Source organism: Tauraco erythrolophus, chromosome 12 (assembly GCF_009769465.1).
Source record: "Tauraco erythrolophus isolate bTauEry1 chromosome 12, bTauEry1.pri, whole genome shotgun sequence".
Lineage (NCBI taxonomy): Eukaryota > Metazoa > Chordata > Aves > Musophagiformes > Musophagidae > Tauraco > Tauraco erythrolophus.
The window spans coordinates 17,582,545-17,599,480 of NC_141476.1; the positions used below are offsets into that span (position 1 = coordinate 17,582,545).

A 16,936-nucleotide genomic window follows, 5' to 3' on the forward strand; every position below is an offset into this window, starting at 1 on the left:
CAGTGCTTCACAAAACTTTTTCAAAAACAGGTCAAAGACAAAGCATGTGACAAAATGTTTTGTTTCATAAACCTCCCACACATTTCTGTCATCAGAACTCAGCAAAGCGACCGCTGAGCTAGCCAAATAGAAGAAACCAAAAGGAGGAGAGGTTAGCAAGGATAAGATCACATTGGCACATCACACATGCAAACCTGCTCATGTGCGGGGCAGTTTCGGTGAGGACAGAATCGGACCCTTCTGGCAGATGCACAGGCAATAGCCACAAGGAAACAGTCACAAGTTGCAGCCAGGGAAGCTCCAGCATGATAGAGGTAGAAAGTGTCCAGTGAGAGCCATTAAACTCTGCATTGTCCAGAGAGAGTGCAGCGATTTCAGTCTCATAGACCTGCACGATGCTCCGAGCAACGGGATGTAGGCTGGCCCTACTGGTGGTGGGAGCAGGTGACATTTGGAGTCCCTTCTAACAAAAATTGGTCTGTAAGTCTAAAAATCATCTTTCTGTGACATGACGTTTAAAAGGTCCAAGACTTGAGGACCAAAGTATGGCTAACTAAAATCATGCCCACACAAGTATACATGTATGCACAGAATTGAACAGCGAGAAATCTGCTGCAGTTTGAGCTTCCATACAGTGTTACATCATGAGAGCATTGAATCTCCACCAGCAGGTCAGCTTTGCTGGGCTTCCTGAATTACATGTTGCAACCAGACAGATCCTCCAGCGCAGCCCTCATACTGCAAGACTGCTGGGGTTTGAAGGGTTACTTTGATATTAATTCACATCATTTCACATTAAAGACAAGTACTAAAGTTTCCGGTAGAACACCGTTTTACTAAGTACGTATGGAGTAACAGCTGAAGAGTCAAACCAAGGATAAGCATACAAACTCAGAATCTGACGCAGAATTTCACAAGACTACTTCTGAAAGAATAATTCAGACTACTCTCGAGAATAATTCCTGAAAATTCACGCCACCATGGAATGACAACTGTCAGTGAATTTTATGTTACCTGTGATCTTTATCAGACGTTTGAACTTACTTCCCTTTCCCACTAAGCAAAGCTTTTAAGAGGCTTGTCCTGCAGTTTCACTTTATCCCCCTCCATTATTTTCTTGGTAGCAGCAAAGAGGGAAAAAGAAATCACAGATTTCCCCAAAATAAACATTTTCTTTCTTAAAATAGCTTTACAAGAAACAACACACCTAATGAGAGCAGGCTAAAATGATGCCTTACAAAAAGGTATATAATCGTGTAAGCCACATATCACTCAAATGCCAAATGCTTTCGAGACACGAGCTCAGCATCTCCCTATATTTGCAGGGTTTTTTTTAAAAAAAAACAAAACCAGGAACATGGCAGGGTGTGAGGTGTGTTTGTTTTAAAGAGAGACAGCCGATGGAATTGCAAAAAAAGACCAAAAGAACCAGTGGTTTTGGCTTGCTGCTCATATCTCCAGACAAAAAAGAAAATGTGCTATGTTCTTGGTAATTCAACTTTTACCCCCCTGCAATTCTTCCTTCTCTACCTATGCCCCATTAACTACAACTGGGATGCTCCATCAAGCATATCTGGAAAGCCTGCTGCTTATTTCCCTACATAAGAACCTCAAATTCTTCATTATATTTCTGCTTATAGATCTAGACTTGTCAGAACTCTGGGACACCAGTTATACTACAGCAGAAATGATACTGGACTAGAGCAACTGATTTCCAGCTACGCCCAGCGATACAGCTGTGCTGGAGAAGGATACCAGGAACTATGGTTTCTCCATGATGAAAAAAGTTATGGAATAACTCAGAGGAAAATTTTTCTCTAGTGCATGTTAAAGACTGACATACTACATGAAGTGCATGAGCTCACCAGCTTTGCTCCCCTGCAAAGAGGATTTTTTTAAAACTTCCCTAAGACAGAAAACAGTATTAGCCATGCAAGCACCCAACCTCTTTTCTTAATTCCACTGTGTCCTTGCCCTCAATGGTTCTGTGGAGGTATGTGCAGCTCAGAACTCGTCCATTAGAGACAGTCACCCAGAGAGAAGCTTTATTGAAATGCTGGCCACAAGAATGTTTAATGACCCAGCTAATTAGTTATTCAGAGACATCCTAAGACTAATGATTCAGTGCCTGGACAGTCATGCAGTACCTGCAAAACGGCAGACCTTATCCCAGCATCTTCGTTCCAGTGGCAGCAGTCAGAATGACATTGTGGCTACAGTTTTTAGGCAGGAAAAGCTTTGTGACAGTTAAACGAGTCTGACTGGCACTCCTGCCAGAGCCGAACAAGGGACTCTGTTTTACTGCAAAGTTAAACACGCTAGTGCCCAGTGTCAGCCAAGCCCAGCTATCTCATGACTGCGGCTCTTTTGTCTCAACACAGATGATGGAAAATGATGCGCCAACACTGGATTTCATGTAATTTATCAAATGGGCAGCAGTGCTTGCCAGATAAACTGGAGAATTACAGTTACTGGAAGTTACATAATTATAGTTACTTCCACACCCAGCTAAAAGCCTATCTGTAAGTTTTATTCCTACAATGGTTTTGTGATAACTAAGGGAACGGCTATCACAAAGTGAAGCTCCCCTTCACAGTGCAGGGCTAAGAGGACAAATCATTATCAGAAAAAAAAAAATACTACTAGCTGAGCTTTGGAATAAAACAGACTATGTTGCTTCTTCAGGAAGGGCAGTCAAATGCACTACTTGAGGTTGGTGAACTTTTTATTCCTAACACATACATATTTTAAGCAAAAAAATGGTAAGTTTCCAAATGTTTAGTTTATAAAGATTGGCCGAGGGACGCACAAACAAGTGATATTACCTGCCACACACAACTCAGTCTAAGCCAATCTCAGCAAGGCTGGTCTCACCCATCCCAGTGGCACATGACAGTGAGGTTCCGACAGAAGCATTAACCTGGCTGACAATGAAGGAAAAAATGCGTCTTAGCAGAGCATGCAGCCCAGACACACCACGTCAATAGCCACTGTAATCAAGCTTTTTACCTTGTTTTTTTCAAGGTAAAGCTTACTTTAAAAATAGCTAAACTAAGCTAGCAGACAAGGAATTAGACACAAGTTCTCACTCCCAAGCGCTAACCTATCTGCTGCCTCCCCAGGGAGCGCAGTGCTTTGGAAGTCAGAAAACACACGTGATACGCACTATGTAAACAGGATTCAGCCCTTCACTGCCTGAGACATGCCAATGCTTCAGCAATACTAAAAATAAACAATTGCAAGCAACTGCTTTAAGAACTCCAAGGTAAACAGCACAAGTAGCTTAGGAAATATTTACCCAAATACTGAAGTTATAAGACAAGATTTGATCTTAGAGACAGGCATTTGTTGTCATTGCATTTAGCACACGTAGCGCTGCTCGGTCAAGGTGTGCTCTGCTTGAAAGGTCACAACAAATCACAGTTTCCCAGCCCTTTCAGAGGCAGAAGTATATGCTATTGTTTCCTCAACAGGTATAAGACAGCTGAAGCAAAGCAAATCAAAGAATCATAGAATCACAGAATGGTTTGGGTTGGAAGCGACCTCAAAGATCACCTAGTTCCAGCTCCCCTGCCATGGGCAGGGACACCCTCCACTACACAAAGTTGCCCAAAGCCTCATCCAACCTGGCCTTGAACACTTCCAGGGATGGGGCATCTACAACTTCTCTGGGCAACCTGCTCCACTGCCTCACCACCCTCTGAGTGAAAAATGTCTTCCTTAGATCTAATCAAAATCTCCCCTCTTTCAATTTAAATCCATTGCCCCTTGTCCTATCACTACACGCCCTTGTCAAAAGTCCCTCTCCAGCTTTCCTGTACCTCCAGTACTAAAAGTACCTGTAAGATTTGCTTTAGAAGTTTAATAAGCAGCCCTCTTGCAAAAACTTTTATGCTCTGAATCAGGTGTTATTAAACAACTATCAGAAAAACCCCCAAAAACATTGCTAGAGAAACAGTCAGCCCGCTCCCACCATGCAATACATACATCCAGTGAGAGCTGAAAAATAGTCTGCTGTGTTCAAGTGGATTTTTTTTTTCTATTAAAAATAAGAACCATTTGGGAAACATGAATTATTTAGTACAAAACAAACAGAACCAATCCATATTAATGTGCACTAAGCAGCAATTTATGATTCACAACAGCATTTTCACGTACAGCATGCACAAGATCACTCAATAATAGATGAAGCTTTCCTAACGTTACTGGTATGACTACGGGTATCAATGAACCTTAAGTCATTCAAGCTGGTTGCTTTAAACCAGCTCTTGGGAACTGACAGAACTGCCAAAGCACAGCTATGAACTCACTCCTCATTCATTAAAATATTAATGAAGCCAGTAACTGTGGCAGTTTTAAAAGCAGAAAGCGAACCCAAAAATTTAAGTTCAGATATACCCAAAAAGAATGTGAAAGGAAAACCATGTCTTCAGTTGTAGAAAATGATAAACGAGAAAATATATTAAATCAAGGAGGTCAAAAGTAGATGCACACTATATATTTAGAGTCCATTTAAATTCTGAATAGCTTTGCCTACTGGATTCATTTTTCCTAGGCTGCTTAAACTACCGAAGCACTGAATTGCAAGCAAGACATTTCACATAACACCAACTGCTTTAACAACCCAAAAAAATACACAACCTAATTCCACACGTTCTCTTTACACACAATCAAATGTCATGAGTCAGCAGCCAATTATGTAGACTTCTTGATACAAAGTATTTAACAACTAGGTATTTACTGCGTAAATTAAACTTCTGAAATCAAGATGAGAACGTGCAACAATTTCCACATGCAGGAGCATTCTTGTTAATGATAAAGATTCATACCTCTTAACGTTTGTGTAATTTTCATAAAAGCTTCACAACATCAAAACCTAATTCCAGCACTAAAAAGATACTGCCATAAGCAAGCTCAAGTTTTTAAGATCAGATGGGGGAGGGTGGTTTCCTCTTCCTCTCCCCTCCCTGCCCACCCCCCCCCCCCTTTTTTAATTTTAAAGCTCCTCAGACTATTTCACCTTCTAACGTTACAAGTACCTTGCAATGAAAGCATTAAAACTCTACGCATATAAACTAACATGTGCTGCTAGTCACACCAGCAGCCTCAAAACAAGAAAAGTATGCTGGAAGAAGTTGCACAGTAGATGGTATTTTCCAGCACAAGTAAGAAATGAAGAGCAATTATTCCAAAAAGGAATTAAAATTTTAGGGCATAACATATTCAAAAACTTATTAGAGACAGAGGATATAAGTTGTTAGTTATGAATAGTTGTTTGTAATTTTCAAGTCAGTTTTGTTCCATTGGAAAAAAAAAAAGCGGATTTTTGACAAACAGGAAGAAAAACACTAGAGTGGAACAACAAGAAGCAAGCAAAGGTTGTTTCTGTAAGTACCCATCCAAGATGACTGGCTAGCTTGTCCAAAATTGGTAAGATGAACCCTATAAAACAATATTTGGTCAAGTTTTAAGCATTCAAGCCCAGGACAATGATTTCCTAAGTTATATCAGTTACCAAACTGATGTCAGTCCTGTAAAATTTACCCTTAAATTTGAAACCCTCAGAAATTCAAGAACTCCTCTCTTTAGTTCACCTCTCCCCAACAATTTCTAGTTAATTCCATTGGTTCATCTATTTCCATAGTATCAGTAGAGCACAGCAATGGAGAGACCTCTCAAACAGAAGAAATATACAAATAAATTTTTTGTCACAAATCTTCATGTTGGGAGCACCTTGCAACTTACAGGCCAGCTGCTTCCCAAGTCCTCCTGAGCTCTATTTAATGCCTGGAGACAGATAAAACAAGGAAACAGCACTCTGTTCGTCTTCTATCAGGTGAGCCAACACACACGAATCACTACAACAGGAGGAATGGTTGGTCTTAGAATCTGGGGTAGTCAAAAATGTGACAGAAGTTAAGACCACCAAAGTAAAAATATTTCCAATGACAAGACCATTTATTTTAAAAAAAAAAGTTTAGTACCTTCCTTGGCATGACTTTTCCCTACTCTAGCTCAGCTAACTTACTAACTTGTCGCTCAGTTGTTGCTCACCAGCCTGGGCTGCGGCACCAAGGACGCTGTTGCATCCTCCGCAGCCAGGAGGAAATGGCCTGCCTCTTGTAGGCAGGATCGGTACCTTGAGTTGATTAGTAGTTCATTATCTCAACTCAGTCCAGCTGGGTAAGAATGATTGGTGCCATACTAACTTACACCTGGAACTATAAACCTGAACCATGACCATGAACTATGGGGAACTGGAACTGTGAATCCATTTTAGCATGTTTTCATCCTCAACATTCATTACCTATGAGAACATAGGTACGAGGTTATGGCAACGAATATATATAAAATGTGGGATTCAGGGTCAGCAGTAGAAAAACAGGTCTTCAGTACCCTGAACAACAGCGTGAACAAGTTTAATTATTCCTGATTAAACCCTAAAACCTCCTCCCTGTACTACAGCACCTGCGAAGACAGTCTCAGGCAAGCTCCAGGCATGCGTTCAGCCTGCCAGTGAGACGTGACATATTACGGTTCATAGGGAACACGTTTTGCTCTGATCAAATCTTTGAGAACGTAAAGCATTTCCTACCAGCAGGCATGAGAAAGCAGACCTAATTTTTCATTTCATCAACAAAATCCACACAGATAAGACCTTGTTAAATACCAGTTTAAGAACGCAAACTTCATTAACCATGAAATTAATATGAGTGCAGAATGCCAAACTGCGCACTGTGTGTTTGTACAAATCAACTCCTTACAAATTTAATTATAAAACACTAGTCAAGAACACATTCGTTATGCAGTTCACAGTTAAACAACAGTCTAGCTAACAATCCAGAAGTTAGTTCTAATTAAGCACAGCTTTGGAGTTCTGGATAATTTATCATTTTAATAGTTTCCAAATGTCAACGTAACTTATCCTTATTCCTAAACCATTTCATAATGTGAACGACATGCGTAATTATAATTAGAACAATCTTATTATCTGGAGCACAATTATATCCAGCAATCAGCTGAGTAATAAGAAAATGTAGTATGTTCTGAGCCAACAAGACAAAGAAGGGCATCAGACAAGTGTGGTGAAACGTGCAACTTACTTGGAGGTTACAGATTATTTGTCTAACCTGATACCTTTTTTCCCCCCCTTAACTTTTATTGGCATGCCATTTCAAGAATAGTTGCTGCATTTAGTGACACTAAAATATTAATGATTTGACACTATCAGCACATTAAGCCACCCAATAAAGAGTTATTGCAATCTAGATTCAACAATGAATCGGATATCTAACAAGCAGTTTTACTAAAAAAAAAAACAAACAAGGAAATGTACTTTAAGCAGAACTAAACACTATGAAAACATGTTTCTCCTATGGTCAGTAAATGCACAGATACATACCTAACCATGCTACAAAACAAGATTGGTCTTCTGTTTTCAAAATAGGAAACAACTTTAAAATTGTTATTCCTGAATTCATTTCAGGTTATTTGCTTCACTTAAAGGATCAGCTGAGCTGTTCCCAACACTATTATTGCTTGCTTTTATACAACATGAAGTTTGTCAGCAAGATTTGCCTTTTTCTGCAGAGCTCACAATGGACAGACTTTATCCCAACTACGTACTTTATGTACTAAAGAGTACTACAACATTAGCATTGTAAATTATAGGAATTTACTAGGCTAATTTACCCATGTGGTTGCATTTTTCCCTGCTACAGCTCCTAGTGCATCTCTCGTCTTTGTCTCCCACGCAGATAAGGATGTCACAAGGATACCGAAAGGACTGATGATTTATTCACAACAAACAAGAAACGGCCATGTAACACGGATGCAAGCGACACCTCACCATCTGGGGATACCAAAACACTTGATCATTGCAAGGCACATTTTCCTTGGCTGTGGCTAAAGTGACCTCACAGGGCTTTTGAGTCCTGCAGCCACTTAACCCGTTGATAACAGCTGTTCTCTAGCACACCCCACCGAGACACCGATCGTTACTGATCACCACGGACTGGGCCGAGGGGAAAACACCATCTTTCTTCGACCATCACCCCATCCGCCTTCTCCCTCGGGCTCCAGCCGGGCGGGAGGCGACTGCATCGCCCCTTGGCGTGAGTCGCCCAGCCCTGCGGACCGGCTGCCAGGGAAGGGCACCCCCCGCGCACGCGGGGCCGGGAGCGGGGCCGGGAGCGGGGCCGGGAGCGGGGCCGGGAGCGGGGCCGGCGGAGCTGTCCAGGGTCCTCCCCAGGGGCCGCCTCCGCCCCGGGCGGCCGCCCGGCAGCCCAGCCCACGCTCGCTGTCCCATGGAAAAGTCCTCTACTTCCATATTTTTTTTTCCTCCCACCTCTTACTGTTTAAAAGTCTACTCTCCCTTCGCTCCCTGCCCAGATCTCGCCTTTTAACGGAGCTCAATAGTTTGTCTGACGAGGCTTCCTTTACCGAAGAGGGTCCATCCCCGTTGCTGTGACACCTGAAAGCCATTTCGGACTGCCTAACGCTAGCGTAATGCCCCAACATGCACTGGATATATCCAGCAATGATGAGGAACTTCCACTTGTGAAGAGTTCTAGAAAAGAATAAAGTGCATTCGTCAAGGTGTGATCCAGTACGTAAGCACAAAACTGTTCATACTTCCATAAACATGAAATATCCTGTTTGTGATTTGAATCTTCTGTACAGGACAAGCTTTAAAATCAGTGGTGCAAATATCACCTGCCAAGGTGGTCCTCAGCAATTCTTGTGAACGCGGACTGTGTCACTCAGAGTGAATGCATACAAGGATGGGCTGTCATCAAGTCAGGATAACATCAAGTCTTTTTAAATAATGCCTTTATCAATAAAACATCACCTTGCTAGCAGGCCACTGCCCTACATCGTAGGAAATCACAGTGGAGAATAACCTTGTACTATTCCTCAGAAGCCTGTACTTCACTGCCGACATCACGCAGTATCAAAGCCAACTCACAATCATTTACACATTTTCAAATCTGCTCAAGCAGGAAGAAAATTGCTACAGAAAACAACTGAAAATCATATGCTTTAGTTCTTTTGTATCTAATAGTTTTCTTTAAGCTGATTTTTTTTTTTTTTTGAAAGGCCACTGGACTTACTTTTAATTCCTCCTCAAGTCCCTGCTCCCCAGAACATTATTATCAAAGACGATCTGAAGGCTGGAGCACCTCTCCTATGAAGACAGGCTGAGAGAGTTGGGGTTATTCAGCCTGGAGAAAAGGCGGCTTCTGGGAGACCTTCTAGCAGCCTTCCAGTACCTAAAAGGGGCCTACAGGAAAGCTGGAGAGGGGCTTTGGACAAGGGCATGTAGTGACAGGACAAGGGGTAATGGCTTTAAACTGAAAGAGGGCAGATTTAGATTAGATATAAGGAAGAAATTTTTCACTCAGAGGGTGGCGAGGCACTGGAACAGGTTGCCCAAGGAGTTGTGGCTGCCCATACCTGGAAGTGTTCAAGGCCAGGTTGGATGAGGCTTTGAGCAACCTGGTGTAGTGGAGGGTGTCCCTGCCCATGGCAGGGGAGCTGGAACTAGGTGATCTTTGAGGTCCCTTCCAACCCAAACCATTCTATGATTTTATGACTATTCCCCATAATAATACTCCCTTACCTTGACGAAAATATGAAAAAAATTCCTCTAAAAAGCATATTTTTATACACAGTACCTTTTATAAGAATTGTTTCTTTTTTTTTTTTTCCAGCTGTGACCCTCAATGGCAACCCACCTACTCACTTATTCACCACACCCATACCCCATCATTCCACGTTTGTTAACAGAGAGCCTTTCACCCTTCCCAGTGCAAGTACAGACACAAAATGTAATAAAACCACAAAAAGGTAACAGACCCATACGTTCCAGTCTCCTTTACAGCATATTTATATTTTCCTCACAGGCAGCCACAAACCTTTTACCTGCAGAGGACCAAACGACTCTTCTATTTCGATAATTCATCGATATGACTCACATCTAACTTCTTAGCCATTCCTAAGTATCCCAAAACAAACATATCCACACTCTGATAAGGTACCATCTTCTGACAAACAAGTTTAGTAAATAACTACATATCCAAGAGGAAGTACTCGAAACAGTTTGTGTCAGGGTAAAGGAATGGGTAACAGGTTTTTTTTCCCCACACCTTTCTGCAGGTTTGGCTAATAAAAACTGCTATTATTTACAGCTACAACCTACACGGTAGGTGTGTGGGAATACTGTGCCAACACCACTCTCTAATCATTCATGACAATAAAGCCTAACCACAGAATGCTCAGAAGGTGCTGGGTATTAGTAACAAAACACATCATCTTATACACAAATATTTACAACCAGCTTTGTGGTATCACTAATAAAAAACATAACTGTTGCACACCTCCTCCCCCCATTACTTTAAAATAAGATCCCCATGAACAAGATACAAGCATTATAATGGCAAACTTTGAAAAAAATATTATCTTTGGCTTACTGACCTGAAGCATAAACATACCTCTCTTCCATCAAAGGAAACTCATTGAGACTTCCTGTTATGAAGTGGTTTGGCTTAAATAAACTAGGATGGAAAATAACGTGTACTTAGGCAAGAGGGACAGGACCAAAACTAAGCAACAGACTTCCAAAATGCAGGCTAACAGGCTTGGAATTAGTGGCCAGAATCCAAAGGGCTGCCGGTCCAAGCGGATTTGCCAAAAAGAGGTAGTTTTAGTGGGTTAATTCCCTTTGACAGGCAGGCAGAGCCTGTGGTTAGGAGAGAAGCAACAGAAGTTGTCTCACCAACCTCAGTACAACATTCGGCGTACTGGAGCATCTGTGGTGTGTGGGGGAGACCGTTTCAACGCGTCTTTAGCTTCACAGCAGAGGACTGAACTGTGAGCAGTAAAGATTAATTCTCAGCAATTAAAGACAATACACCGGCAGGCTCCGTATTAAGAATATTCACCCCTGGTTCTGACGTAGCGATACAAACAAATGCAAACTTCTACTTTTTGGCTAAGGGGGTTATGACATGCTGTATTATCTGAATCTGAAAATAACAGAACAAAGTCACTTATTTAAAGGGCTTCTGTGAGGTAAGAGTAAGTTAAACTGTTTCTTCATTCCCTGTGTGACAGACAAAGAAGCAAGAGCTACAAAGAAAGGAAACTTCAGATTTAATTTCAATAATTTTGTAAGCTCAAGCGAGAAATTCTCTGTTCCTGCCACTTCTTGGTTGTGCCAGTTCAGTACTGAGGGCGCACACAAGGTAGGCGATAATGTGATTGGGGTAAAAACCTTCCTTTGAAATATTAGAAGATTGGTCGCAGCAATGTGGTTTCCATGCCCCCTGTCAGAGAGTCGCCACATCTCCAACAAACTAAAAACCTGACACTTAACCACGTTTTAGCCCTTAAAAAATGGAGTTTAAGTGATGTCATTGGCAGGTCAGCTGATGGCATAACTTCACAGCAACTGGACAGGTGTACACACAAGAAGGTGGCAAACTGGAGTGTCAGATCTTAACAATGTTGCTTTAAGAACCGTCCTTCAGTCATTTGTGACAAACATCTACCGTTGGGGCACAGAAAAGGTCCTCCACCTCTTACAGCTTGTTACTATGATCAGAAAATTTAAAAAAAACCTTCTTTGTTCCACTGAACACAAGGATGGTAAGATTTATCTGGAAAAGGGCAAGTCTGGGTCAGCCTTTGATTAGCCACCTTCCCAAAAATTTTTAATCTTTACAAGTCAAATCAAATATTTTCAAAGGAAAACAGCCTCAGTGCATAAAGAGCAATTATACAATGGGTCTCTGCTGCCGTTGCTTTCATTTCTTTTTCTACAGAGGTTCTGCACTATTAATTGCCACCAAAGTATTAGAGTATCTCCTTCTAGGGTTCCCTTTCAAAAAAAAAACAAAAAAGGCAAGCGACTTGCCCTTCATAAGTTAAATGTAAAAACCAGCCAGCCACATGCCTTCGGTTCTCTGTCTTTTCACAGAGGACAGCTGGAGAAGCGACACAGCCACATACAGAGAATTAACAACTGTTCAAACGGGAGGCCCACCTCTGGCCTGGCAGTGGTGCCACTTCTCAAGCAGTCCCTGCCTGCCGCCCCTGTTGTTCGGGACAGCTAGAGGACCACAGCAAGGAAACACTCCAGCTTAAAAATAACCACGTCTCCCTGTTTATTTTTCTTGCTGTATCGGTTCTGCGATCCGGCTCCAGGAGTTGTGTCATCCCTTCTGCCACAGCAGCTCAAGGAACAGCAACAACCATGTAGATGCCGAGGCAACTGCTGAGGAGAGGTCACGTTCTCCCTCAGCCACAAATTCCTGCTTCTCTGTCCCACGAATGACAAAAAGTCCCTGTTTGTTGAGGCAACTTTTAAAGGTTTTGCAACAACATAGCAGATGTTTTGCACATGATAGGAAAAACGATAGAAAGGTTCAGACAAAACTAGCAGACCACAACAGAACCACCCGTCCAGCACAACACAGCACTTCAAAGAGAGAACTGCTCTTTTACCAGTGTAACTGGTCCATGTAGTGGGGCCAACTTCTCCTCCTGCTAGGGGAGAGGCCCAAAATAAAGTGGAAGAGAACTGTGGAAGTTTGACAGCCAGTGGAAGTGGCTATCAAAAGTAGGACAAACCTACCTCTTCTTCTGTTTTTAAATGTAAACACTTCTAAGCATAAGTTGCTACTTTTTTGCCCTAATCTGCTTTGGAAACAGATTCCTTTTCTCACCAGTACCCACTATAAGGATTGGCTACCTTCCTTTCACTCCCTTCTTTCACAATTGCAAGCGCTTCATTCACAGTCTCCTTCCAATAGTTCATGGTTTAAAATATCTAACCAAAGTCAGGAAGTGCAGCTAACAACTAGGCTTTTATTTTCATAGGCCATATTTTCTCTATTCACACTGACTATTTCAGTGTTACTGTAAAACATGTAAGGATAAGTGATACCATTCCAGAAAAAAAAAAAGATACTATGCTTACAAATAACACATAGAATCATAGAATGGTTCGGGTTGGAAGGGACCTCAAAGCTCATCTAGTTCCAACCCCCCTGCCATGGGCAGGGACACCCTCCACTACACCAGGTTGCCCAAAGCCTCATCCAACCTTGCCTGAAACACTTCCAGGGATACATCTGGAGTTCTTCATCTTTTGATGCACCATCCATAAGAATTACATATTTGCAACTCTTCATTCTAAAAGCAACAATGCATACACATAATCTTCTTAGAGAGAGGTACTTTTGTTCTGCCAAACTGCTAAAACTCTGACTGACTGAACATTACAGCAGTGATTACTGTTGCCGTTCAGAGATGCATATGCCGGGTGCTACATAACATGCTACACGCATAGCTTTTATAAGAGCAATGCCATGTTAGCCATGACTGAAACACTAAGGTATGCAAATACAGCGTGTTAGCAAACTTTTGACTTGGCCATAATTGCATGACACTAGCATGAAATGGTATCAGTGCAATCCTGACATAAACAGGATCTTGGTCTCTGTAAGGTACTTGTAGCTGATGCTCCCTTTTCCCTCCCCAACTTTTTGTTAACAGCGACTTCATAGTCAGGCTGAGCAATGGCACTGGGCTTTTTTTTACTCCTCAATGGAAGGGTTGCTAACTGCAGTGCGGAATAGAGAGAAAAGTCTTCCAGAACTGCTCCAACATGGTTGCGATTCCCTCCGAGCAGGCGGAGGCTGGTGTCACCACGGCTCCAGCCTTCCCTGCCTCTCCACCGAGCCCAGGTGAGCGGGCGTAACAAGTGGCCGCGCACCAGCTGGGCGGCCGGGACAGCCACGGGAGCGCAGCACCCCCCCAGCTGCAGCACCGTGCGCACGTACGGAAACACGCGCGTCTTACTTCGCTACCGGTAACGCGACACGGCAGGGCTGTGACGCCGAGCCCGCGAGCCCGTTCATTTCGTATATTCTGAGCCCGCGGGGCTCCAGAGCGGAACACGCGCCTTTCCCCAAAGCGATAAATTACATCAGCACGGGTAAAACGAAAAATATTGGGAAAGTAAATTTCAGAAAGTGCATCTGCGCGAAGCGCTCCACACAGACTCTCAGGAACAACGCCGTTCGTCCCGAACACCCGCCTCCGAAGCCCGCCGGCCGCTCCCCCGGCCGCTCCCGCAGGCAGCCCGGCCGCTGCTCCGCTCCGGCCCCGCAGGGGCACGGACCCCGCCAGGGCAGCGGCGCAGAGGCCGCCGCGGGCTGCCGGACCGCGTCCCGCAGCCTCACCTCACGGTCCCGCTCCAGCTCAGCGGGCACCGACACGGCCCCCGGCGCGGCTGCGCTCCCTGAGGCCGCCGCGGCCCTTCCCGGCCCGGAGCCCGGGGACAGCACAGTGCTGCTCCCGGGGCGGCCTCGGGACACCACGGCGGGGTGGCGGCACAGCTAACCGAGCGCCGCGAGCAGAAAGGGACCCGCCCCGCCCGCCGCGCGGAGCCCCGCAGGCCGCGGCCCGCCGCCGCCACTCACGCATGAGGGTGCTGAAGGCCACAACGCCCAGGAGCCCCTGCAGGAAGATGCCGAAGCTGTCCATGAGCGCCCCGTTCTCGCAGCCGCGGTCTCCCGGCCCCGCCGCCGCCCCCCCGCCGGGCTGCGGGGGGCCGTCGGTGAGGCCGAGGCTGCCGTTGGGCGGCGGCGCCCCATGGCCAGGCCCGGCCGGCGCCCGCCTCGGCGGCGCGTGGCGGCGGAGGCGACGACGCGACCGGCGGGCGAGGCCGCGCCCCCCGCCCCGCTTCCTGCGCCGCGCCGCCCGCCCCGCCGCGTCACCGCCCGCGCCGCGCTCCCATTGGCCGCAGGCCGGCCCCGGGGACCCGCCCACGCCTCGCTCCCATTGGCCGCAGCCGGCCGAGGGACCCGCCCGCGCCGCGCTCCCATTGGCCGCAGCCGGCCCCGGGGACCCGCCCGCGCCGTTCGGCACCGCCGCGGCTCCGAACCTGCCCGCGCCGGCGAAGCGGCGCGGCCGGCACGTACCGGCCTCCGGAAGAGCGTTCCTTCCCCCCGCGCACCTTTGCGGGAGGAGAGAGCGGAGCCGCCGCAGGCTTCTGTCGAAACACCGGCTTCGGGCGCGTCAGCAGCCCCCGAGCCTTCCCGGTGCTGCCGGGGCAGAGCCGGCAGCCTGGCGGGCCCCTCCGCGCTGGGCTGCGTTCCCCAGGCGACTCGTACGCCGAGCAGCCGCTAAACAGTTTGGCTCCAGCATGCGAAGCGATTCCCAAATCGCGCCGTGACGCCGACGGATCAACCCCGCGCCAGAAGTGCACCCGCCCCCCGGGTTCTGTGTCCACCCACCAGCTACAGGTCAGAGCCGCAGCCCCCGCAAGCCTGACATCACACTAGAAAGAAGAAATAAAGACCCGTATTCTTTAGCAAAAGTTTTCTTTTAAAGGGGCAACTAACGGCACAATGGACAAAACACAACACGTCAGCATTTTCACTTGGAAAACGTACTCGTGACCAGGGAGTCTGACCCCATCGCGCCATACCCTCTAAATCACGAGGCAGAACCGCATCCAAGTTTCCTATTTTCAGTGCGGATCAGCCTGGTCATGTCCCGTTCTAGTTTTTTCTTACATTGTTTCTTGAGTTTCTTTCAACAGTTAAAACCCCAGCCTAAAGACGAATTTGCTCAGAAGCACAACGTGTTTAAGGCTGTCAGACGCCCAAGCCGAGCGCATGAAGCAATAGCTGCCCAAACAATGACGTTTGCTGCAGCCACCTACAATCACACCGACCTGCTGGTGCCTCCTGGCAGGCAGAGCTGAGCCGCACTGGCCCACGGTGGTGCTTCTCTGACAGGTTGTGCCATAACCATCTGGAAGTCGCAGCGAGGAAAAGAAACGCCCTCAACTCTCCGACATAGAGAGCACACGGCCAAAACGCGCTGCCCAGTGCCTCCGCACCCTGGGTCAAGGCTCCTCTGCTCTGAGCTGCATCAAAAACAAGAGTTCAGGAAGGCAAACAGAGTTATCTGAGAGAAAGGACCAAAGCAGGTTGCTTGTTCTCCCCCTCGCATGCAGGGATCGCAGCCATCAAGCACTGCACCTCAAACATGGGCCTGACCTATTTACTTGTGGCCCAGCAGCAGTTTTTCAGCTTCCACAGCTGCTGCTGGACATCAGACGTTCCACACACATTCCTGACCTGGACGCTTACAGCACTTAAAGATTTACTTAATGCTTTTTATACACAAAATTTATGTTTCAGACATGAATCTGGAAACATAACTGGAAGGGTTTATGCCTCACATTACTCTATGTTCCATGCTTTTAAAACAGATTATTTCCCAAAATAATTCTTCAAGGGTTTTCAGCTCCTCGTGGTCCATATGAACCCTTCTGAAACCTGCAGCAGACAACCAAGACATTGCCTCCTGATACATGCTACTCATAAGCCTTCAGACTTCTCTCAAGGTCACAGTGCTCTGTGAAGGGAAGTAAAGATGATTTACCTAAAATCCTACAGATTTATAGATGTTTAAATACAGTGTTAAGCAAATCATTTTCGTCCCACTCCTATGCATTTTCTGCACCCAGTATAAATCAGTTCAAGACAAACTGAAGCTCAAGCCAAGAAAAAGGGGCCGAGGAGCACACGGGTACAATCTGTTGGAACCGCCAAGTAAGGAAACACGAACTTTGCAAAGCCGATCTGTTTCTGACCCATCCTGTGGATCTTCACGTTACTCCGATAAAGCAAAGCCAGCCCTTTTTAGAATGTGACTTGACGGACAGTGTAAACTTTTACAAACCAACCAGAAGGAGCAGCAGCCTCTGCAAGGTTTGCTTCGGATCGTACCAAGCAGCTCCTTATGTTCAAAGAAAGCAATAAAAGAAAATTACCACAACTCATAGGTTCTGTCCTCCGCTTCTGGATATTAGCTTTAGCACTCTGTGAAACCTAAATCTGTTGCCTTAGAAGAG

General features: G+C 45.5%; 1 protein-coding gene across 1 annotated transcript in view; it reads right to left on the reverse strand.

Annotated features, from left to right (window-relative positions):
* The window catches only part of STIMATE (STIM activating enhancer), a 35,244-nt gene extending 19,747 nt beyond the window's left edge, over positions 1–15,497 (reverse strand). The window contains exons 1-3 of the mRNA XM_086619275.1: positions 15,465–15,497; positions 14,787–15,349; positions 14,490–14,686 (exon numbers count right to left, since the gene is read on the reverse strand). Of these exons, the coding sequence (XP_086475401.1) occupies positions 14,490–14,686; positions 14,787–15,349; positions 15,465–15,497 (793 nt within the window). The remainder of the gene's footprint in view (positions 1–14,489; positions 14,687–14,786; positions 15,350–15,464) is intronic.
* Positions 15,498–16,936: the final 1,439 nt, after the last annotated feature.